A 24008-nucleotide genomic window follows, 5' to 3' on the forward strand; every position below is an offset into this window, starting at 1 on the left:
CCTTGGAAAATTCATCCTCGGTGCAAGAATTCTCAAATGTTTACATGGTAGTTGTAGAGGGAAAAGGTTGTCTATGAATTTAATAGCCACTTTTGGAGTCTTATATAACACTCACAGATTCCCATGCTAGCAAATACGGTTTCAGTACAAGATATTTGATTCTCATGGCAGGCATTTCAAAATTCATATTTGTTTAAGTCATTGAACCATAGTTTAATTAGTAAGTGTTTGGGAATTCGGAAGCTTTTTACATTGTTTAGGAGAGATGTGATTCTGAAAGAAATTACTGGAATTGACTTTTGTGAAGAAAGAAGTGATTCCAAGAGGTTTAAGTGTGGATCCAAACATGCTGTCAATGCATCAAACGAAAACTTGCTACAACAATCGAGTTTCTAGCATGTTTGAAACAACTTTTCTTTCTTCAGAATCAATTCTACCATCCATATTCTACTCTGTGTAGTTTCTCCTCAAAATTAATTTTGTCAAGAATTTCCAAACATGCTAAGGTGGACATTCTTAAAGCATTTTTTTCCAGTAACAATACCTTATTCGTGGCATGCTTTATGCTTCCACTTTTTTACTGGATTCCTGGTATTTTTCTATGGTTTAGGATAACTTGCACACAGGAAAAGCTCTACAAAGCCTTTTTGTGTACACGGGTACAAAACATGGGCATCTTTTTTTCATTTTCCCCCTATTATTCGTTCAGTGTTTATGGCTAACTATTCTGCTTTTTCTGATTAGTGTTGTCATCTTCAATATTTAAGTTCAATTGTAACTTGAATAAAATATACTAATTACACACTTAACAAGATTGAGCTGAGAAAGAACCAACACATGACCCGACAAATAATAGTGGAAGAAGCCGGAATGCCTGAAAGCTCGAGACTTTGGTTTCAATGGTTTGTCATCATCTTTCAACACAAACCAACCCTACCTACTTTTTTGTGTTCACCTCCTCTCTTTTTTCATTTTTTTCAGCCATAGACCGAAACATTAAGGCCCTATCTTCTCCTCACTTTTTCCCTCAATGTGCAATTTGTTTGCAAAAACACTGAAAAACCATGAACTGAACAGCCTACTGGTTTGGTTCATTCTCTGTTGTTATAGGCCCTAGCTTTACACAGAAATTGTCGATATAGTTAGGTTGTCAACCAATGGTATACTTTTTCTTGAAGCCTATTTCAACTGAAATATGATGTCAAAACAGGTGATACTTCACCCTTTTCCATCATAAATACATACTTAAGTGCTTGAATAAACTTATAAAAATAGCTTATCTAGTTATTGGCTATTTTGAATTTGTTCTTATAAGCTGTTCATATCAGTTATTAATAAACGTTTATACCTACAAATAAGCTATTTCAAACATATTTTAATAGACTTTTCAAATAAGCTAATTTATATAATGAACTTATTATCATAAGCACTTAACTAAGATATTAACCTTTGCATGTAAAAAAAATGCCACTAGTGCAAACTTTGAGCAATACTAGTAGATATGCACCTTCAATCAATCCGCACCAGAAATCCGAGTTCAAATTTTACAACCATACTGATCATTTCAAATCATTTGATGACTGCATCTGCGTGTTACCAATTCAGTACTTTACAGAAGAATCAATAAATCTTGCTCTTAAATGTTTACAAATTCAAAGGCATCTTGATCCAAATTGCAGCTTCATTAACAGCCCAACTATAGCTTACAAATTTAAATAACATTTGCACTTGCTTCATAATAAATACAATAGCAAGCATTGCAATGTGTCAACTAACTACTTGTTGCTACTTGTTGCTGAATTGCCAGAATCCAATTCTCTTTCAAGCTCATCAAATTCCCAATCACCAATTTCCTCTGTAGAGTAATCATGACTGACCTTTCCAAACTCAGATTCCAGCTTAGCTAATTCAGCTTCATGGTCCAATACCTGACCTGCTGAAACTGAAGATGATTTTGGCTGTTCATCTGTCTCTGGCTTTAAAAAGTCAGTATCTCGGGCTGAAGCAGAAGGTGAAGGTGTACCTTGGGCCGGAGCAGAAGGTGAAGGTGTTTCGTCCGACTTTTTCTCAGTTAGTGAACTTTCAGTGTGCGCGCTTGGGCTCTCAATTTCGAGAACTGGTCTCTCAATAGACTCAAATTGAGTCCGTATCTTTTCAATGGCATCAAACAGCTCTTTGACTCTGTCTTCATCTTTCCTGGAATACAGAGCCCAAAAAGCAAAGCAAATGAAAATTTAGTATGAGGAGCTTATGCAACGCTACTCTTCTATAGATGAAATTCATGATAATCTCTTGCATTTCAGTAAAATGATGATGTTCTTTATAAGGAGGAAAAGAAAAGAGTTTGTAACCGGTGATTTTAGACCACTAACAACTTAGAAAAGTTCAAATTTAACACATTAGATTTATTTTGGACTTAAATTAACCAATTCACAAGTTAGTAAACTCCATAAAGTTATTAGAAAGAAAATACAAAACCTGGAAATCTTTCCTTGTTGAGAATAAAACTGTTGTTTCATGTTATCCACTACACTGAAGGTGGTAATAATCTGAAACAAGGCAAGATAACGTGGGCAATCATTGGACAACTCCATTATAGTTTTTCATGGAAAATCAAGTATAGAGCATGCAACAGATATTAGGGGCCCAGCATACTAAGTGGACACCTATAACTTGCACAGCACAAAAAATTAGTACACAAAAATGCGAATGCAGCAGTTAACAGAAGAGTCTAAAATACCTAGAACAGTGTTTTCTACAAAGCCACCGACCTAGGAAAGTGAATTTATCCAGGACAAAGGTACATTTTTCAAGTAGGGGATAATTTATTTAAAACAGCGCTGGACAAACAAGCCAGTGATTTAAAATTGATCCAAGTCACATTTATACCTTTGCTTCATAGGTCAAATATTCCTCCTCAAGATTCCTCCTGGGACTTAAAACTTTTGAATCCTCAGTATCTGCATTGGACGACATCTCTAACCTGTTTCCTCGAGAAAAATTAAGGAAATGGATAAATAAACAACAGTGCACACACATTTTTAGAATTAAAGTCTAATACATACAAAAGAAAGTATCAACCATTTGATCACCAAGTCATTGTTTTAAAAGTTTTCTATATTTTGGTTTGTGCTTATAGATATATTGAAATCGTGAACAATTTGAACTACCACAGTAAACTGCCAAACAACAAATGGCCAGGTTGACAACCGACTTAATAAAAAGAAAGATGTTACCTCAGACTTAAATTCTTCAGGTTCACAACAAATGTTTCAATATGGTTAACACAAGGATCTAACTCTTTCTGCAGATAACAAAGCAGATCATATCACAAATTGGGAAAAATAGGGAAGCAGAAAAGAGTGCCCTTTTCCATCCATTATATCAGTAAAAAGAAAACCAATACCTGATAAGCAGTTAGGAGTTGAATGGCCAAGTCCACAAAATAGTCCTCATGTCTCTCCAATTCATCACTTTAAAAACAAAAACATTAGTGAAAGTTCTGATTCAAGAAAATAAAGAACAATGGCTTAATAATTATAATTTCTAGATTTTGGTTGAAGGATATTGTTCATGGATACTGGCTAGGCCAGATCTTATATAGATTTGTAAACCTAACTTTGTGTATTTAAGTATATGCAAAAGAGGTCTAATTACTCAAATTAAACTCTTTTTGCAGGTATAAAAAAAGCCGTCACTCAAGCACAATAAGTTCCATTACATACTTGACCTGCTTCTCGTTAATTTCCGCATTTGAACGCTGAAGAACCCAGGTATCTTCCAGAAAATTAATCCAGGTTTTGATAACATCTGCTTCTATCCTACATGAGCTAATTGATTTTGAAAGTTCATCTTCCTGTTAATAAAACTCATCAAGATTTCAGACAACTGGGTGGTAAGAGTAACACTGTATTAAGCAACATCGATATAGCACGATACTAAGCCAGGAAAAAAGACAACTTCCCACCTTTATCTTCAGATGTTCAACTATCTGGTTGTTTGCTTCCTCAAACTGATCTCTCTCTTCTTTCACATTCGATAATCGTGCTTGAGCAGCAGCCAAAGAAGAATTAACCTACAACTCATAAGACAAATTTCAATAACCCTTAATTGATAGGAAAAAGAAGCTTCACGAAGAGCTACAAATACATAATGAAAATGGGGAGTCATTTTGACAATATAGGGTTTGTGTGTGTGTAGTTATAATTTTTCCTGTGAAATATTTGATTTGTAAGGTAATTAAGTTTGTCTTATTCATTCTAGTTAGGGGCTTGGAAGCAAGCAAATATGTGAATACAATGTTTGAAACATGAAAAAGCTTTGATCCGATGAATGGGCAGAGGCATCCCATTGCCAAAAATGAGCTTTCATCATCTCACTCTTACACTGAGACACTATCACCACCGTATTTCTTTGTCCTCATAGTCATGTAAATGCAGCACAAGTTGAACAAAAAGTATCATTGAGAACAACACCCATTTCCTTGACAAGCTTGCTTGTTACTTTGTCTTATGTAAGGTAGAGCAGGAGCATGAAAGACCTGGGAATACGTCATATGTGCCAAACATGCTTCTGTATATAAGAGAAAAGTGTATTTTCAATTCAAGGGAGAGAAAGATTGCATTTGTTTTGATATTTTTGTAAAATGTGTTTCATAAAGCATCCACTAACTAGAAAGGAAGAGTAATAGAGAAAGGACTAAGGGAACATTAATGGGCACCAGAAAAACAGAGAAGTCAGAACAGCAGCTGTACCATACACTTCCACCTACATAATTCATTGTAGAATTGCATTGAATCTGATATACAAGTAATTTTTACCTATTCTTTTTCTTCTATTTCTATATACTATATCATTATTGCCATTAAGTTTTTATTGAATTTATTTCACTTGTGATTTAATACCAAAGTGGCTTATTACGAGTCATATGCATAAGAAAAGAAACACTTCCAATAGTAGAATAAGGTCCTTTTGGCAATATACTATATTTGACATTTTGTTTTCTTTCGTTATACTTAGTTACGAATTTCATACTTGAATAATCTGCAGTTCTATAACCAGTTAATGGCGACGTCATGACCTAAAAAACCCCCATTTCAACTCACATTATCTCTCAATTTTGGGGATCAACATCCTAGTTATCCCACTAACACAAAGGAAGCTACAGTGAATTAAAAGAAAGGATGATAAGCATTCTATTTGAGTAGGTATTGCTGGTAATATAGCAATCTATTTGTTCTATATACAAACCGTTGAGCTTAATTTGTTCTCACCAATGGCAGTGAGGCAAGAACTCAAGATTGCACCTCCCTCAATATTTGTTGGCAGCATGATATGGGACCCAAAGTACCATTTTAGGGGTATACTAATATAAAAGGGGGCTGAAACAAGAGATTATGCTACAGTTCACTTTTAGCACAACTTATGCAAATTTAAAGTTTTCCTAGAACAATGGATGCATGACGTTTTTATTAAGTTTTATATACATGAGAAATTTAAGTTTATGCAACAAACTTATGTGAAGCAGACTTTGATGTATATCTTGTATGAGTATGAGTATTACATCAACCCCTTACAACTTATTATGGATACACTACTTGTATGAGTATTATACCAACCTCCTTCGTATGTTGAAAAGTAATCCATCCAAATTTCTTATTACAGTATTTCCTTTATTGCAGCAAGAACAAGATATAGAAATTTACTTCAATAAACAGTGAACTCATCAATTAATTATAAAATAAACATACTCTCCATTCTATATACATTGCAATTTTAAGTTTAATCATCTTCAAAGGAAATAAACAAACTTCCTTACCATAGCATCTTGTAAATTTCGGTTGGCAACTATACCCTACTGTTAGTCAAACGCGTGCTTAACAAGGCAAAACTAGTAATGCATCAACGATATGGCTATCAAGGACATCAGGATTCATAGTTTTCAAACAAAAAAGCAGCAATTAGGGGGATAATATTAAACTATTTGTTTTAAACTCAATTAAAGGGATAATATTATAAATAAATAAAACTTCTTTTTAATTGTTATGCTTAAAATTAATTCTGTTTTATGATACAGAGTCAGCCAAGAAACTGATTTACATGTTTGAAATCATAGGTAAAATAGATTCAAGAAAAATTAAATGACAATAACAAATAAACTTATGCAGAAATAGAAGGAAAATAACAAGTAAAAGATACCTGCAAATAAAATTCAATGTTCACCAACAACGTATAATGTTGGTGGAAGAAGTTTTAAGCAAATCAACCTACACAAGTGTAGGGAAAAACAAACTTCTACTGTTGTTCTGATCTCCCTGTTTTTTTCCAGTGATCATTGAAGTTCCACTGACCCTTTCTCTAGAACTCTTTCTCCCTAGTTATGGGATGGTATGCAAAATCAAACACATTTGACAAAAAAATATACGAACAAGTTTTCACTCCCTTCAATCGGAGACATAAAACTTTCTCCAGTATACAAAAAGTTGTTTGGCGCAAAGACCCTAAGCAACCTATTTCTTTAAGCGCTCCATAATTCCCATGTTCCTGGTTTGACAGAACACAAATATTACATTTCCGGTTATTAGGATTGATTAAATAAATAAAGGTTTGATTGCACTTTTAGTCCCTCTAGTTTGGACTATGTGCAATTTTGATACCCATGTGTTTTTAGTCAATTAAGTATCTCTTTTTTATATTAAGTAGAAATAATTCTACCGTCAATTTCCTTCAACCTAAAATCCTCAAGTTCTCATTTTTTGTCCAAATATTTGGGATTTATGATGGATTGGGGATATGAAATCAGTGGCGGATGGGCGAGGGAAGTAATGTAGACATGCTATATTCTTTGCTCTTTGATTTTGGCACCCCTACTCCCAAATTGCTGCCTCCCCAATGAAATAATTTTAAAAGTTAAATTTAGAAATTTAATGAATTTGATAAAATTTCAAGCATTTGAAGGATGAAGCTGAGTTGAAGAAGGTTTAAAACAATTTAATCTATTCAGTTTGTGAAGATTTTGAGTAGAAAATTAGTATTTGAGAGTTTTAAGTACACAATGAAAATGATTAACTTAATTATAACAGTAAAAAAACTAAGCGATTAAATTCAGTCAACATATTATTGAGGGACCAAAATCACATATTAGCCACAAAATATACGGACTAAGAGTACAATTAAGCCAAATGAAAAGTAAATCAAACTAATATAAGGAGAGAAGGACATTACCTCATTCAGGCAGCACGTAACAAATAATGAAGAATTCTCGCAATTGGGTGATTCTAACCAAACCTGTAACTCCATCTTTCCTTTTTTCTCTCACCAGAAATCCTTACAATTGCAAATTCCATTCTTAAAATGATGAAAACGACTTGCATCTCTAACTGTTATATCCCTCTTTGTAATGAGACTCATAAATTTTATTGCAGCATGACAGTCAACACATATCCGCAAATTTTTTGTCACTAGAATGGGGTCGCTGGGACTGGTATTAAGAATTGCAAATGCAATGGCTATTTTTTCACTATGATAAAGGAGAATCTGCTCCTTTTCCTCTTCTTCAACATCATGGAGAACAAAACTAGATTCCGCACGATATCCCAATTTTTTCATCTGCACCAGCAGTTCCTGTAACTTTTCATTTATGGATGCTGATTGTGGATGGGATTGATCCCCACCAATAAACCCATGGATTACCCCAGAGATCTCAATCCAACTGCATCCTGGGCTTTTTTTGTAACCATGATGCTTTTGTATGCTTCTAACATATGCAGCATCATCCCACCTACCTACAGAGCTATAGATGTTAGACATAAGGACGAAATTTCCAGTACCTTCAGGTCCTAACAGTTGGATCTTCTTTGACACTTCTTCACCCATTTCAATATTTTTGTGGGTCCTACATGCAGCAAGCAATGCGCTCCATATATGAACATCAGGCTCAAATGGCATCCTTTGAGTAAAAGAGTATGCTTCATCCAAATTTCCTGCTCGAGCCAAAAGGTCAACCATGCATATATAATGTGCCATCCTTGGTTTGATGTTGAAGTCATGGCCCATGGAATTAAACCAATATTTCCCTTCTGTGACAAGTCCTGAATGGCTACAGGCGGATAAAACAGCAATAAGGGTCACATCATCTGGCTTCAAGCCTGAAGTCTGTAATTCATGGAATAGTGAAAGCGCTTCTTTGCATTGCCCATGAATGCCATAACCAATTATCATTGTGTTCCATGAAATAATATCCCTCTTATGCATCCTATCAAAAATTTCTCGACTTATATCGATCTTTCCACACTTCGAGTACATGTCAATAATGGCATTACAAATGGATGTGTCTGTAGTGAAGCCACGAACAACTGAGTATCCATGGCAGCAAGCACCATGTTGTAGAGCGGCCAAATGTGAACAAGCTGGCAGTAGACCTGTCATGGTCGCCAAATCTGGGTCAGTCCCAGATAACTGCATCTGGCGAAATATAAGTAAAGCTTTCTCTGCATAGCCATTTTGCACACAACCTGAAATAATAGCATTATAAGAAACTGAGTCTTTTGTGATCATTTCATCAAGAAACCCAACTGCATCATCCATAATCCCACACTTAGCATACATTGATATCAGCGAGTTGCCTACTGTTGTATCTAAATCTATCCCTGATTTAATCATGTAACAGTGTAAGCTTTTCCCTTTGTTCACGTCTGTGAGTTTTGCACAAGCTCGCAATATGGTTGCAAGAGTGATAGGTGTAGGGTTCAACCCGTATATACATACCATTTCATCATAAAGGACCACTGCATCTTTCATTGAATCACAAAAGACATATCCTCCAATCATAGCACTCCAGCATATCTCATTCTTTTGATTAATGCTATTGAAGATTTTCTGAGCATAAGGTAAGTGATGGCACTTAGCATACATATCCAAAAGTCCAGTTCCAACAACCACATTATCATTGAACATTTTCTTTATAGAGTAAGCGTGAATAGCCTTCCCCTGCAGTAATGCATTAGCTTGTCCAACTAAGGGTAGAACAGATACAATAGTTGAAGAATTAGGAATTATTCCTGCTTGCTGCATTCGGACAAATAACTGCATTGTTCCATAGTGAAGTGCATGAAATGAAAACCCAGCAATCATGGCATTCCATGCAACAATATCCTTGTGGGAGATCCTATTAAATAGTGTTTGCGCTTCAGACAAATTCCCACATTTTGCATACATGTCAAGCAAGGCCGTAGAAACATAGACATCCATTTCCAGACCAAGTGTGTGAGCATGGCAGTGTATTTCTCTCCCAACTTGTACAGCTTGTAGAGTTGAACAGGCTTTAAGAACAAACGGAAAGGTGAACTTGGTGGGTGTTATTCCGAGCTGCAACATGTGATGGTACAAATTAATAGCATTTTGAAATGGGCCGGTCCAAGCATAAGCTCGGATCATCATGTTCCATAATACAACACTTGGATTTGAAATTTGGTCAAACACATGACGAGCAAGATCGATTTCATTACGTGAGAGATGGTAACGAGCAAGCTTGTCAAGGCTATGGGTGTTGTTCTCAATTATACTTTTTGATTCAACTTGTGCTGCATCTGCATGATGAGAAGAGGGACAAGAAGAATGATAATAGCGATTTTGAATGTAAGAGTAAGAGTGAGATGATGAAAGCTCATTCTTGTGAATGGGGTGCCTCTGCCCACTCATTATGATCAAAGATTCTTCAGGTATTAAACATCTTATTCGCATCTTTGTTTGCTTCCAAGCTGCCCCTAACTAGAATGAATATAAACAAACTTAATTACCTTACAGCACTTTATTCACAATGATGTAAAAAAGAAGAAACACTAGGTTCCAAGATGGGGCACATCATATAGGAGTGTTCAAATGAAGCAAGTATTAGATAAAGGAACCTGCAGAGAGTATGAGATGAAAATTTTAGCAAAAAGGATAGTAATATATTTCCTCCAAAAAATTTACTCCTTGCTTCTGTGGGGCCCGAATATATATTAATTCAGCAATCAAAACAAGAGTATCAAATGAGATTGTAAACTGCCATGTCGAGTAGAAGAGTACAATATCACATAATTAAAATTAAAATAATTGTATAAAATGATAGATGAAGAGAGAATAGCAACAGGAAAAAAACTCAGGTGAGAGGAAAATAGTACATGGTTAAATGCTGTCTACAGTAAAACTAAAAATATAAACACTTTTAGCTCCAGACATGTGAAAATATTGCAAGGTTGGAGGGTAGCCTTTCTATAGAGCAAATTATATTCAATTCAATTTGTAGAACAGTACACAAATAATATCTTCCATAATCCATAAAAATCTGAAATTCACACCAGAAAGAAATTTATCATATACAGCCAGTAGTGAACATCATAAAAATAAAATGACACTATTTTATGTCTGTATCCATGTTACTATCACTTAACCCCCACCCAAAAAAAAAGATTATGGCTGATACCTTTTTCAATTCAGCTTCAAGATCTTCTTTTTTCCGTTGGAGATCAGATATCTCAGCAGCCAGTTCCTGAAAACAAAGGAGAAAAATATCAAGCAAGCATCTACAGCTGATTATTGACCAAGTATTCACACCAGAAGTCTACTGTCTCAGCAACGTCTTCACTCCTATTGCGCCTATATGAACACAGAAATTGAGAATCTTCCTACAAAACTTGACTGTCATTTGATGGTTGTGGACCATTTGAAAGGGATAAATGCATAAATCTTGCACAGCGATCGCATCTTTATGTCATATATTATCTAGATAAATGCATGAAAAGGAGGAGTATGAGGAATATACTTCTCGTGATAGATGCAAATGACTCGCACATTCTCTAAAACCCCATCTTGCCTAAACTATAAGGAAAGAAAAATGTAGGGAAATGCCAACAATTAAAGCTTTTTACCAAGAGCGAGGCCAGATAACATGAATCAAATGAGACCATAATGTGTCGTCATAAACCATGTCTGATAACATACCATTTAAATCCAAACCGTTATTTATAGTTTGACCTATATATTTTTTTAATCCCCATTTAACTCTAAATATTTGCCAATTTTCCATCACATCAACGCTTCTTATGGTGCTTTAACGAGTCTTTTTATGTACATGCCCAAACCATCTAAGTGGAGACTTTACCATTTCTTCCACAATAGATGCTCCCACAATATTTATCACATTGACAATTTAGGCATGCATAACAACAACAGCTTAGTTATGTACCACCATGAAATGCCATTTGAAATATAATAAGTTCCCCCCTGCTACTAAAGATTAGTGATAATCAACAGAATAAATATAAAAGCTGCCCTGCTGAACACATTACCTTCTCCTTTTCACTAGCTTCACTGACTTTACTCACACGAACTTTTAATGCCTCCTCTTTTTGTACTCTGTCAAATTTTAGAGAGAGAGAGAGAGAGAATATACGGTTTACTATTTAGCATCTGAATCAAATCATTAAACAACAAGAAATAAATCTGTTAATTAGGGCTGGTTTGTGAATTGAGATACTATCTACGTAGATTGTGTAAAGAACTAAAAGTGTACGCAGAAGGTAGAAAGAATATAAGTTAAAAACTAGTAGTATGCGATTGTCCCTGCTAAAGCATCTAAAAAACACCCCGTCTAGAAACAACTGGCTCCTTTAGTTGCGGGGGTCAGCTTTTACCATTCAATATAGCCACCAACAGGCATGTTTGATCAGAACAAATGGTACTAACTAATCTTTGAATTTCCAACTTGTGACTGGTTTCAAGCCAAAACAGTGAAATCTCTAAAATGATGAAATTAACCCATCACCCAAATGATGAAGGCAGCACAATCCAAAAGACAAGAGGTTAGAGATGAAGATCTATTTGTGCCAAAAAAAAACATAACAGACAATATCATCTTATCAATGAAGAGAAGAATATAGTTTACTCTTATAATAAGAAGAAAGATTGAAATTTTTAATATTAGTGATGAAAGACAATTTAATAATTGGCTCTAACAATGAATTTCAAAAGCTTTAATTTTACCTTTTAATCGCTGTTAAATTTTGAATACATAATAGACACATCATACCATGTTTAAACTACCCCTTCATAGTTTAGACCACATACTTTGAACTTGTATAAGCAAGCATATAACTGCTCACTTGTAAGATATCTAACACGTATCACATGCATTGTTGGTATTTTAAAATACAAACATAATTAAAGGAAAGGTACGTACAAGATAAAACATTTAAAATTATAAAGTAGGTATGTATAAATTATATAAATGGGACCATTTAAATTGCAAATAAAACTATGAAAATAAGTGTATAAATTATGATGCATCATCATGTTGTGACTATTAATTTAAAAAGGTTTGTCAATTCGAACTCCAATATTCATAGTTTTGGAAAGATTTTAAGTTTTAACACTAACAAGCCAAAAATTTATGATTGACAAAATTTAAGCAATAGTATTCAGGAGAAATAAAAATTAATAGAAAATAATAAAAGGTGAGGTGCTAGATTCAGAAGAAGCCACATGGCACACTCACAATAAGAGTAAATAAGAAGTCCTCGCCTTCAGAGACAGGGTTCAAAATTAATATATAGGGATTGATGTCTAATGTGTTATGAATGATGCTAGTAACACTACAATCTTTTTATTAAAAAAAGATCATAATTTGACAATCTACCTGTTGTCTAAAATACGCTTTTCAGCTTTAGCAGCAGAATTAGCAAGAGATTCCGTTAAGACCTTCAGCTTGTCAACCTACTTAAAAAAAGATAGTATTGCTATAAATAGAAAATAATATCAAGAATCGACACAACTACATTTAGTTAAAAATATGATAGAAAAATATAATGAAAACCAAACATTTCAATTAGAATGACACTATCACCAAAAACAAGATAACAAATCCCACTCTTGCTAAGAAAAGTGAGGATCTGTAGTCATGGGATTATCAGTGGTCCTTCCTTAAACTATGGCACCAGGTAGTTTCTTTTTTTGCAATTTTTTGCCCATGGTAATGAATATGAAATAAAAACTGTTAGAATGTGATATAAAATCATTCATGTGTCTTCACCCAATAGATTAAGCTTTTGAGATGGTTCATGACAAAAACCAAAACCTTTTATTGAAGAGATCGATAACAAGATATAGGAAAATCAGAAATGCTACACGCTCTTTCTCTTTTTTCTTTTTAAATATCCAATAGATTAAGCTTTTGAGATGGTTCATGACAAAAACCAAAACCTTTTATTGAAGAGATCGATAACAAGATATAGGAAAATCAGAAATGCTACACACTCTTTCTCTTTTTTCTTTTTAAATATCCAATTTTTGAGAGCTGGAATTTTTATTTAAGTAGTCTCAAGCTAAACCATTATTATTCTAATTCCTTCATATAATTAGTTTTCAATAGAAGGTAACATAACTTGTTCCTCTGGTTCTTCTTTCTCTTACCCTTCCCAAAGAGACTCTTGAAAGGAAAAAATTGTACCTTATGGGCATGAATCTCAGGAGAGTCTCCATTGTTCAAATCTTTTTTCTTCAGCAACAACCCTTCCAGTCTGGAACAAACTCTAATCTGTGCAAGGGCAACTTTTAAAGCCTGTAAAATGGTTGGCTGGTTATACTCAATTTTTTTAATTTCAAAACATGGTAAGGCTTATATAAATAATATAATTAATTAAATATAAATGCATATTATATGGGTCAACAATTGATCTGTACTTCTTGTTCTTGGTTCTTTTATAAAGATTGCTTGCAAACCTTCAAATATCTAAGTTCTGGAGTTTAATTCAGAATAGAGCTCTGAATTCTGAACTTTCGAGATGATTTATAAAATAAATAAATAAATAAATAAAGTGAAAAGGTTGAAAGTAACACAGATTAATCAAACACAAAGGCCTTCAAAATCCAAAACATAATATTTTAAAGGATAAAATGTGACATTTGATAAAAGCTATTATTCTGTTGGTGTGGTGGGGGGGTCATGGAGAGAGGAGAGTAAAAATAAAGAAGAAAAGTGGAAAATAAGACAGTGTGAGAGAAGCACATTGAATGCGTGCAGCAGAGGCCCCTTTGTTAAGCTTAAAAAAGTGGTTCTTTGATACAACTTGTTTATAGAACCTTTTTCAGAAGCTAACTTTTTAAGCTTCTGAGAAAAGGTTTAAAACAAGTTTCTTGAAATATTTTTCTTGACAAACTTACATTTTTTTAACATACTTTTAGATAAATAAATGTTGTTTCTTAGAAGAAGAACAAGAACGAATGGACCAAAAAAATATTAGTCAAATGTCTTATTCCAGGGCATGTTGAAAGGCTAACTCAAATAAATGTTAAAATAACCTCTGCCATCAAAGAAATGCAGCTCAAAAATCCTTTTCAGAATAAAATTACAACTACCCATACTTCGCAATCAAATAACATCAATGCCACCATGAGGGGAATTTTTTGCTCATAGCTTGACATGTGTAATATATCTGGACAGTTTTATAATATCTGTAGATTAATCATACTGCAAACATCTAATTTACGACCCAAAAATACCTCTAGCGTTGCTGTTGTTTCCTCAGCAGCTTTATAATCGCCTTTGTTTAAAAGCACTTCAGAAGTTGTTATCTCATTGAGTTTTTTCTTAAGGGTAGAAGCTTCAGCATCTATTCTGCAGTCAGAAAGCAAAACAAGATCTAAAGTGAGGTAGACTGTAGCCCAGTTTTGCCACTTTTATATTATAGCAGCAATCAAGGATCTGCTGACAATAACTAAAATTAATATCTAGCAAAAAAACTGATAAAAGTAACATGAAATTAAGGAGTACGAGTGAATATAAAAAATAATTATAGAAATCTAGTTAGAGCATCATGAGTTCATGAATATATAAAAGATATGCAAAAATTAAATATTGTCAATTGAAGTTAATTAAAAGAAAAAAACTTATATAATTGTCCTACATGGGATCCCATTTTTGAAATCTTGGAACAATAAGCTCCTTGCCAGTGCCAACAAATCTATCTTTTCAGTGTAAATGACCAAACAATGATTTGCCCAATCATTTTATGCTATTTGTCGCTGACGCTAATGCATGTTTAATTTTTACTACTTGTTCATTCATATGAATGCCAATGGAAATCCCTTGTTTCGTACTGACCTAGCAAGATCATAATTGATTTTCAACCCAGACATAGCGCCTTGTGCAAACTGAAGCAATTCCTCACGCTTCACCTGCAGAACAGGGTAAAAATGTAGCAAAGTCACTAACTGCATATATAAAACAAAGAATAACCCACCACTATATACCAATAAATTTTCTGCTAGTTCTGTAATGCCTGCAGAATTGCAGATTTCTGGAAAACCCACTATCAATGTGATTTGTTTACATTTAATTTCTATTTTTTGTTTGGACTGGAGGGGGGGGGGACTACTGAGAAACCTAAGAGACTCCCTATATAGAGGGGAGACAGAAAGTGATGTGAAAGGGGGCAGAGTACTTTGCAAAATTATAGAACTTGCGCACTATTTTCGTATCACACAGTTCTATAACTGATTTGTCATTTGTCCCAGGGAACTACATTCCATTTCTTTAAATACTTTCTTATTTGAACAACTAAGAATAAAAAAATCAGTTATTATCAACTTTACAACAATCACTAGCACACAATGGTAATGTTTCCAGATAATTTATTTTTTGGTCTTAATCATCTTTTGTACAACACAAAGCTAGCTTACTCATGTTACGTGTTTTGTTTCATAAAAACTTAATCCTGTAATATGGTACTCCTGGAGTTATAAGTGTTTGTACTTGAAATTGAAATTTAAATGTGAATGTAAATATAGATTATCAACGCATCAAACAACATCCAAAGGTTCCACAAAGTCATAACTTAACCCAAAAAATATGACTAACCGAAGAGGGAGGAAAAAACATAGGATGGGTATTCTAGTGAAGAATATAAATGCTTACCAGTACTTCATCTTGATAGCTTGAAAAAGCTGTTGCCAGATCTTGTAAGCTACTTACTACAGCATTATGAACTTCTTTTCGCCCAGTAAGACAAAGCCTATATAAATAAGGATGATTCAATTATGATTGGACGTATCTCCAGCTGAACTGAAATATTAAGAAATTCTCATGCGCATATGAAATATAAACCTGGTAGACTCACCCAAACATCTCAAGGAGAAGGGAAACCTCTTCCTCATTAGGAGCTTCAATAATCTGAGGAATAGAAAAGAGTTAACCCTGCGGTTAAGCTCCATCATAAGCAATTACAAAATAATTGGCATATCCAGAGTGGTCTTCTTTAACCATTATAAAGATACAACCAACATATAAAGCAGCAATAACTACACACCAAAGAAAGGCAAAGGAACAAGATTTGTTTAACTATATCAAAATATAGACATACACAACGACCAAAGCCTTTTCCCATTGGATGGGGTTAGTTACATAAATCAAATAACACCGTGATGTCCTATGATGAATCATGTCTGATGACTGACCATTTAAATCCAAATCCTTCTTAATGGTTTGACCTATAGCTTTCCTTGAACTTTCCCTACATTGAACTATTGGACTACCCTCCATTTAGTCTATTAGCTTTTGGGATAGTTGATTCATGATCGTCTTCGTACCGAGTATATTGCTTTCGTGGTGGACCCTCCCACAAAAATAAACCTTTCATTAGAGTTTCATGTCTAAAGCTCCTCTGAAATTACCCTCCAATTGGTTCATACATCAGGTTAAAATAGTGATAAATTCTAATTCCACTTAAAAGAAGAAATCAAGGAGAACAAAATGCAAAAGACCATTCCACTCTGTTCTGTCTGAGCATCAAATACTGCTACCCACAAGTTTATGCTAACAAAATAAATCCTAGATTTCTAGGTTAAAAGCATACAAACCAATATACGATGGGAAATTTACCAAAATTGTGCACAATAATTAACATTGATTGGACATACCATAGATAATGTTATGCCCTCCAATGCCTGACTTTGAAGAAAAACATCACGAAAACTTAACGGTACTCCTCCCATGTCAGAATCGTAATAAAGAACCTGAAAGAAACCAGTAGAATAACAAACACAAAAACCTCAGGTAAAAACTTCTAACTAAGATAATTGCATGCATGCAGAGTATGCAAGAAGGTTTATAACTAACCAGTGATGGTCTCTTAGGATTCTCCTTTTCCTCTTCAATAGCAAGGTGCTCCTCCAGAGTCTTCTCTTTACCTTCAGCCAACGCCGCAGACATATTCTCAATCTCTTTAAGTACAATAAGCCATCTTCTGAGCAACTGCACTCTCTCAGGTCCCCTACATGAGATAGCAGCTTCTTCCAATCTTTTAACTGTCACCGCAACGCTTCTATAATTCCGAGAAGCCTGCACGGCGGCGCACACACACACATACACAGAAACAATCATAGTTATCAAAATATCACACACCAACAAAAACAAAAAAAGTTGAATTAGAAAAGGAAATGAAATGAAATGTTTACAATGCGATCCTGAAGGATTTTGGCGCCTTCGGCAACGGCATGGCCGGCGTGTTGAACGACGGAGTCGGCGTAGTTCTTGACGGTGCGAGTGAGGTTGTTCTTGTTTCCAACTTCCACCGCTTTGTTGACTGCAGATCTCAGCCACGACATGGTTTTGATTTCGGGTGTGATTTGATTGATTTGAGTAAGGGATTTTGAAATTGAAATTGAAATTGGGATGAAATTGAAATTAGGGTTTGAAGAATTGGATGGAAACAACTATGGTAACAGTGATCTCTGGTGTTTTTCTTCTCGAGGATGAAGAAGACGTTGACGGATGTGTCCTCTACTTTAGAAACAAGAAATACGACGTCGTTTCTGCTTTTGTTTTTTATATATTTTATGATTAACGTTTTAGTTTTGAATGTTTTTATGAGAGTTTAGTGGACATAAGCATTGTTAGTGTAAATTTTTTCGAAAATTTATTTTCTGATATGCAGTCAATTAAGTGTCTATGTAAAACAAGTTTACCCTAACGATATACAAACATTAAATAGTTTTACTTTAATCATGTAAGAAAATTACTAATTTTAACTTCTTCATTATTAGATATAATCAACGGTAAAATTTAATTATCACATTTAAATTATTTTTACAGTAATCAATTTAAATAAAACCAACTTTGTCCATAATAAATTACATGACGATATGTATCTTAATTATATGCACTAAAACAGAGTGTTGCTTTTTACGTATTTAATTGTTTTTTCAATTAGCTGGAACACACAGATATGAAAAAAAGTAGAAATTGTACTACAAAGTGTTGTTTTTAAGGTGCCCACTAGGGTGCACAAGTTTCAAACTGGTTCACCGGTGCACCCATGGGTATATTGGTAATTTACAAAAGCTAAAAAAAAATTCAAATCCCTAAAGAGAAACCCTACCCTCAATCACGCGTCTCTCTCTCAATCTCCCTCACGTTTCTTCTTCTTCTGGCAGCAAAGGATTCCTCTTGCTCCTCCTTCATTGAGCGGTGGTGTTGAAGCTTTCACTGCTAGCAATGGAGGCACAATGATCTTGCCTCTTCCGCCACTGTTTCTTCTGTATCAGTTGCCCGTGATATTTCTGTTGGTAATAAACAAAGAAGCTAGAACAGAGGCCATGTTGCACTGAGTGCTGGTTTGCCGGCGGATTCGCTGACAGAGGAGGAGATTGAAGCCGCATTTGAACAGGTGACAAATTTTTGGGTTTCGGTTTTGGGGTTTTCATCACCACCTACCCAGATCTGCCCAGATCTGCTCAAAAAGAGGAAGAAGGAGAAGAGTAGAGTAGAGGGTGATCGAGCAGAGTTCTTATGGTTTGGCATTCTTCCTAGCAAACCCAGAATATGACCCACGCACATGTTGGTGTTAATGTCAATTCCATAAACTCTGACATGCTTGAAGAATGGTGAAACTTTCACTCTTTTTGTTTTTCAATCTATTTTAATCTGGTTGAACTTATGGGTTTTGATTTTTTTAGATTGATTTCTAATTTTTCCTCTTGTTATTCTTGCCAAATTTAGGTTGATTCCGACGAAACCCCACCAACAGTCACCGTCTTCCCCTCGCCTTCCTTCTCCCTCTTGAATCTCGTCATCTTTTCCCTGCATCATGGGTTTTGATGGTGATGGAGGGTTGTTCAAATTCAGATCCAAGTTCCACATGCATCTTAGAATGGGAGGTGAGAAGATCCAGATCTGAGTTATAGGTTTTGATCCAAAATGATTTTTGTTGGTGGTGGTTAGGCTTCGGATCTGAAAGGAGAAATAAACAGAGGGCGGAGGAAGTGGTTTATGGGGGAGAAGATCTGTGGTGGTGCTGTAAGGGGAAGGGTTGGAGAACTAAGGGAAGAAGATGAAGTATTTTTCAGAAAAAAGAAACCTGAAAATAAGAAAGAATATTACATTTGTACCCTTCTATCATCCCTTCAATCCTAGCCATCTATCTAAGGAATATTCTTAGATTCCAAGATCCAACGACATATGATGGTGGTCCACCAGTGGACCAGTTTGAAACTTGCCCACCCTAGTGAGCACCTGTTTGTAACTATATTTCATATTATTTGTCAAAAAAAAACTATATTTCATATTATAAATTGTTTTTTTTTTAATTTCTATGCAGATATAGAAATTGATATTGCTGAGACAGAGAAGCTTTCTCTAATTTGAATTGAGCAAATCCTTTAATCTTACGGAAGGTCACTTAACCATTTTTCTGAATTTCAATGTTCGAATTTAGTTTGATTGGTCAATACAACAAGAAGATTGTTGTAAAAGAACTCTATTATAACATGGACGATTTACAAAAAAGTACATTTGCAACTTTTTAGGAATATTACACTAATGAGAAACAAAGAGTTTATGACATAATAATAGAGGGAGTTAACTTAAATAAATTAGGCTTTTTTTTTTCTTACATAGATATGGTGGAACTGGAAAAAACATTCATATATAAAATATACTATTGACATGGCACCATAGTATAAAAGAAAAAAAATATGCTCAATATTGCGTCTAATTAAATTGTTTCTCTTTTTCTTCCTAGTGGTAGAATTGTTCATTTGAGATTTTCGATTTCATTGGCAATTGATGAAACTCAACATGTACACAGACAAAGAAATATGAGAGCTCAACTTTTATTCAATCCTCATTGATAATATGGGATGAAACATCTCTATGTTTGTCTCAGTAAGTTACTGCATGCAACTTCAACTTCAAGGGAAATGTTGTGGACAATTTAGTTAATTAACTCTCTGGTAATCAAGAAAAATACCAAATCCATAGTCCATATTGCTAGAATTGTTATAAAAAAAATCTTGAAGGCTTCTTTGAACCTATATTTAAATCATCATTGGCTTATTTCATATATTACTTAGACAATATTACTTATTCGACTAGATTTACTTGAGTAAATACTTATTTAATTTAAACTGTTTATCCAAAATGGGTTTCCTGATCTGTATGTGAAATATCAAGTATTCAAGTATTTAGTTTTATATATGCTAATTCTTTGGTGGCTTATTGGTCTGAAGAATCTCCGAACACCAGGTGGTGGTTTCTAAATTATAATTCTAGAAAGAAAAAAAAAGGTAATTATACAAAAAAGGAAAATCAACAAAATCTATGGTGGCCAACTCTTTCCTCCCAATGCCATCATAATTCATACATGTACCTATGCAATTTTCCTATCTTATGTGTCACGTATTAGAAGTCAAAAAATTTCCATGGTGTGGTCATGACTCATGAATTATAAGGACCATTAAATAGTCATTCAATTCAAACTACTGGCATTAATTTCTTTTTGTCCTTTTTCATCTTTGGACCGGAATCCATCTTTTTGAAGCAGAATTATTTTCCTTTATTATGCAAAATGTTGCATTTTCCAAATGAGACAAAGCCTCAAGGAAACACAAACAATTTCTATGTCCCTATCTTTCATTATTTCTTCTTTATCCTTAGTGTCTTCGAAACATCATCCAGGGAAAAGACGTGCATAATTTGTTTTTGAGTCCTTAAATTAAATTAAAATTTACATAACTATTATCATGCCACCACAATTGATCATGGTAACAAAGTTTCGGCATAATGGGTAGATTAAACTCCTTAAGCATTTAGTTTAAGTTTAACCCCAAATAAAGTGCGCGCATAGAGAGAAGGATTTATTAGAGGAATTTTACCCACTTAATTATGTGAGAGACTCAAATGGATTAATATAAGTATGTAGAGTTTAATTATTTCAAAGACTCAAATGGATTAGTAAAATATATAGTATCATATTTTGACAAGTCACATATTAAATTCCACATTCCTCTCTAATGAGATAAGTATAAGTATAAGTATATGTATGTTTACTATAAATGCTATTCAATTTTAGTTTGGAGACTTTCTTTACCTCTTGCATCATCTTCTATCTTAAAATATTTCGAAAAAATAAAAGTTTGATATAGACCCACATAAACTTTGTGAAGACAAATTGACATTTTAATTTTTACCTATTTATTTATATTTTCTTAGTACATCTGAAAGATAAATTGCACCCTACAGGAATTAATTTTTGGACCTTTCTTACTCAACTCAGATGTCCCTCAGCTCTTACCACTTGAGTTATCGTTTGAGCACATTTATTTAATGTGAGGTTTTTTTTTAAAACTTGATTAGATATTTAGATGTGATCGATGTTAATTTACTTTATTTGTCTCTTTTTTTCTAAGGACGAGAAAGATCAAACACTGCCAAAAAAAAAAAAGAAGAAACAAGTAGGCTGTTATAAGTCATCGATAGAGAAGTGATGTGATGACAATAATTTCATAAAAGAATTCAACAAAGAACAGCCAGTTTGTTTTTATTGTCTGAGTTTGGTGGGTAGGTGGGACTGAGATGAGGTGCCCACAAAATTGGAGTATGAAAGAGTAGATATATACACAATGAAGATTCAGAGAGAAAGGCAGGATTTTACTCTATTTCTAAATTAAATGAACAATAATTGAGGAGAATACAAAAAGATAATTACGTCAATAAATCTAAACACATAAAAAAAGTAGGGAAAATTTTTCAGATATGCATAGAAGAGTTTAGTGACCTAAAATATCGGCAATAATGTTCCTCTCACACAATGGTGGAGCTTGACTAAAGTTTTGGAGGGTCTTATTAAATTTTTAACACAATTTAAACATGTTTAAAAATACTCATTCATATGTTCAAAAAAAAATTACTCTTTCATTTATTCAACCTCAAATTCAATTGTTCATAACAGATTTACTTAACTCAAAAATCGATAATTTTTTTTTGATGGAAAAAATCGATAATTTTAACAACCAGCTTTTAATCTAGGCTTAAATGCACCTTTGGACCCTCATGTTTTAACTTTTTGCGATTGTCAACCCTTATCGTTTTTTTCTACTAATGGGAACCCTATTTTTTCAAAACGCTGCACCGTTTACCCTCCCGTCCAAATCCGTAAAAAACATAACGGAACACGCTGATATGGCCTTTCACGTGGATAAAAGGTGTATTTTAAAAAAAATGGCTTAAATGCACTTTTGGACCTTTAAGTTTACATTTTTTGCGATTATTGACCCTGATCTTATTTTTAGTTTGAATGAAGACCCTAATCTTTCAAAACGTTGCACCGTTTACCCTTCCGTCGGAAGGCCAGGCAAGTGGGTTCCGTCAAGTTTTTGACGGATTTGGACGGAAGGGTAAACGATGCAACATTTTGAAAGATTAAGGTCTCCATTCGTAAAAAAATAAGATCAGGGTCAACAATCGCAAAAAATATAAACTTGGGGTCCAAAAGTGCATTTAAGTCTTTAATCTAGTTATTGACAATATTTCACTAAGGGGTTTTATTAACTTATATTCATTTATTTTTTAGAAGAGTTTGTAAAGGGGTAATTTATTAACATATACTCATTTTAATAAAGATATATAAGTGGGAATAAGTTATCAATCTCTATAATAGGTTTATAAACTTAATCCCACATGTCTTCTTCAAAAGATAAGTTAACAAGTTAGAACTAAATTTTTTTAGCATATTCTCAAAGGTATAAGTTCTTAACTACTTTTTTTCTTTTAAATAAGTGGAAGTTAGTAAAATCCTATTATTAATTACGCTATAGGTAGACAAATTAGCATTATGTTTTTCTTGAAAGAACATGTTATCGATCACTTGTTCGAGATACTGTAACAATCCCTCCAAAAAACGACTTTCATGAAGACGAATTTGTGATTTATCACTAGACGAACATTCTCCTTTGAATGAACTTTTTTATAAGACCTTCGAGTAATTTTTTTTATGATAATGAGGGCAAAAGCCCAACCTTTTGAATAAACTTAATGCAGCCAATAGGAATTCAAGTAAATAAATTCTAGTCAAGGTTTAAATTTCAAAGCTTACTCAAGCGATGGGGCCAACATACTAGTAAGTGCTTTCGCAAGGGGTTGTTTCTTAAGAAAAATATATTTAACATTTGGCTTAAATTTAGTTTTAGTCCTCCTAAAATATATGTGAATTGAATTTTGTCTCTCTAATTTTTTTTAGTCCAAAATATTAATGTAATATGTTTTTTTTGTACGCATTAATGAAATATGTAAAGTTAGTCTTTATTTGTATTTTATGGCAGTTTTTTACATTAATTGCGGTTTTTAACTGCCACATAAAACATTATTGGTCGTTTAAACCACCACCAAATGCGTCGCAGGTATAGTTTCACCTATTTCATTAAAGTTGGATTAAAAGTTATGAATTTTTTGGAGAAACCAAATTACAATTTAACCCTATTTTTATGACCAAAAACATATTTAAACCTAAATTTTTCAATAAATTTAATATCTTACATCATTACTACTATGTTAACAATTTCAGTTCTGATTAATAAAATTTAAATCGAAAGATCATCTATATTTGATCAGAGGGCAAAATTAATTTTATAAAATAAAGACGAAGACAAAAATAAAGGTTTGAAAAAATATGAAAAGGAAAAATTCAAAGAAACGAAAA

The 24008-nt window shown here is 33.7% G+C and overlaps 1 protein-coding gene across 9 annotated transcripts; it reads right to left on the reverse strand.

Annotated features, from left to right (window-relative positions):
• Positions 1 to 1536: 1536 nt before the first annotated feature.
• On the reverse strand, positions 1537 to 17831 carry LOC130717969 (uncharacterized). Of its 9 annotated transcripts, XM_057568388.1 has the most exons (19): positions 17491 to 17814; positions 17153 to 17374; positions 16954 to 17049; positions 16155 to 16207; positions 15953 to 16049; positions 15140 to 15213; positions 14539 to 14653; positions 13487 to 13597; positions 12677 to 12753; positions 11331 to 11397; positions 10466 to 10531; positions 3968 to 4075; positions 3726 to 3856; positions 3407 to 3473; positions 3237 to 3304; positions 2890 to 2983; positions 2479 to 2549; positions 2024 to 2196; positions 1537 to 1942 (listed from the first exon to the last, which is right to left on the reverse strand). In XM_057568388.1, the coding sequence occupies exons 1-19, from the start codon at positions 17638 to 17640 to the stop codon at positions 1776 to 1778; spliced, it is 2007 nt and encodes a 668-aa protein (XP_057424371.1). In that variant the 5' UTR covers positions 17641 to 17814; the 3' UTR covers positions 1537 to 1775. The 9 variants fall into 9 exon arrangements, 2 of the variants coding, with proteins under 2 accessions (XP_057424371.1, XP_057424370.1); XM_057568387.1 differs by having other exon boundaries at positions 1537 to 2196; positions 17491 to 17813; XR_009012498.1 differs by lacking the exons at positions 1537 to 1942; positions 2024 to 2196; positions 2479 to 2549; ... (1 more) ...; positions 3237 to 3304; positions 3407 to 3473 and adding exons at positions 4386 to 4572; positions 6199 to 6543; positions 7225 to 9768 and having other exon boundaries at positions 3831 to 3856; positions 17491 to 17831.
• Between the last annotated feature and the right edge of the window lie 6177 nt (positions 17832 to 24008).

The sequence above is a fragment of the Lotus japonicus genome, chromosome 5, assembly GCF_012489685.1.
Source record: "Lotus japonicus ecotype B-129 chromosome 5, LjGifu_v1.2".
Classification (NCBI taxonomy): domain Eukaryota; kingdom Viridiplantae; phylum Streptophyta; class Magnoliopsida; order Fabales; family Fabaceae; genus Lotus; species Lotus japonicus.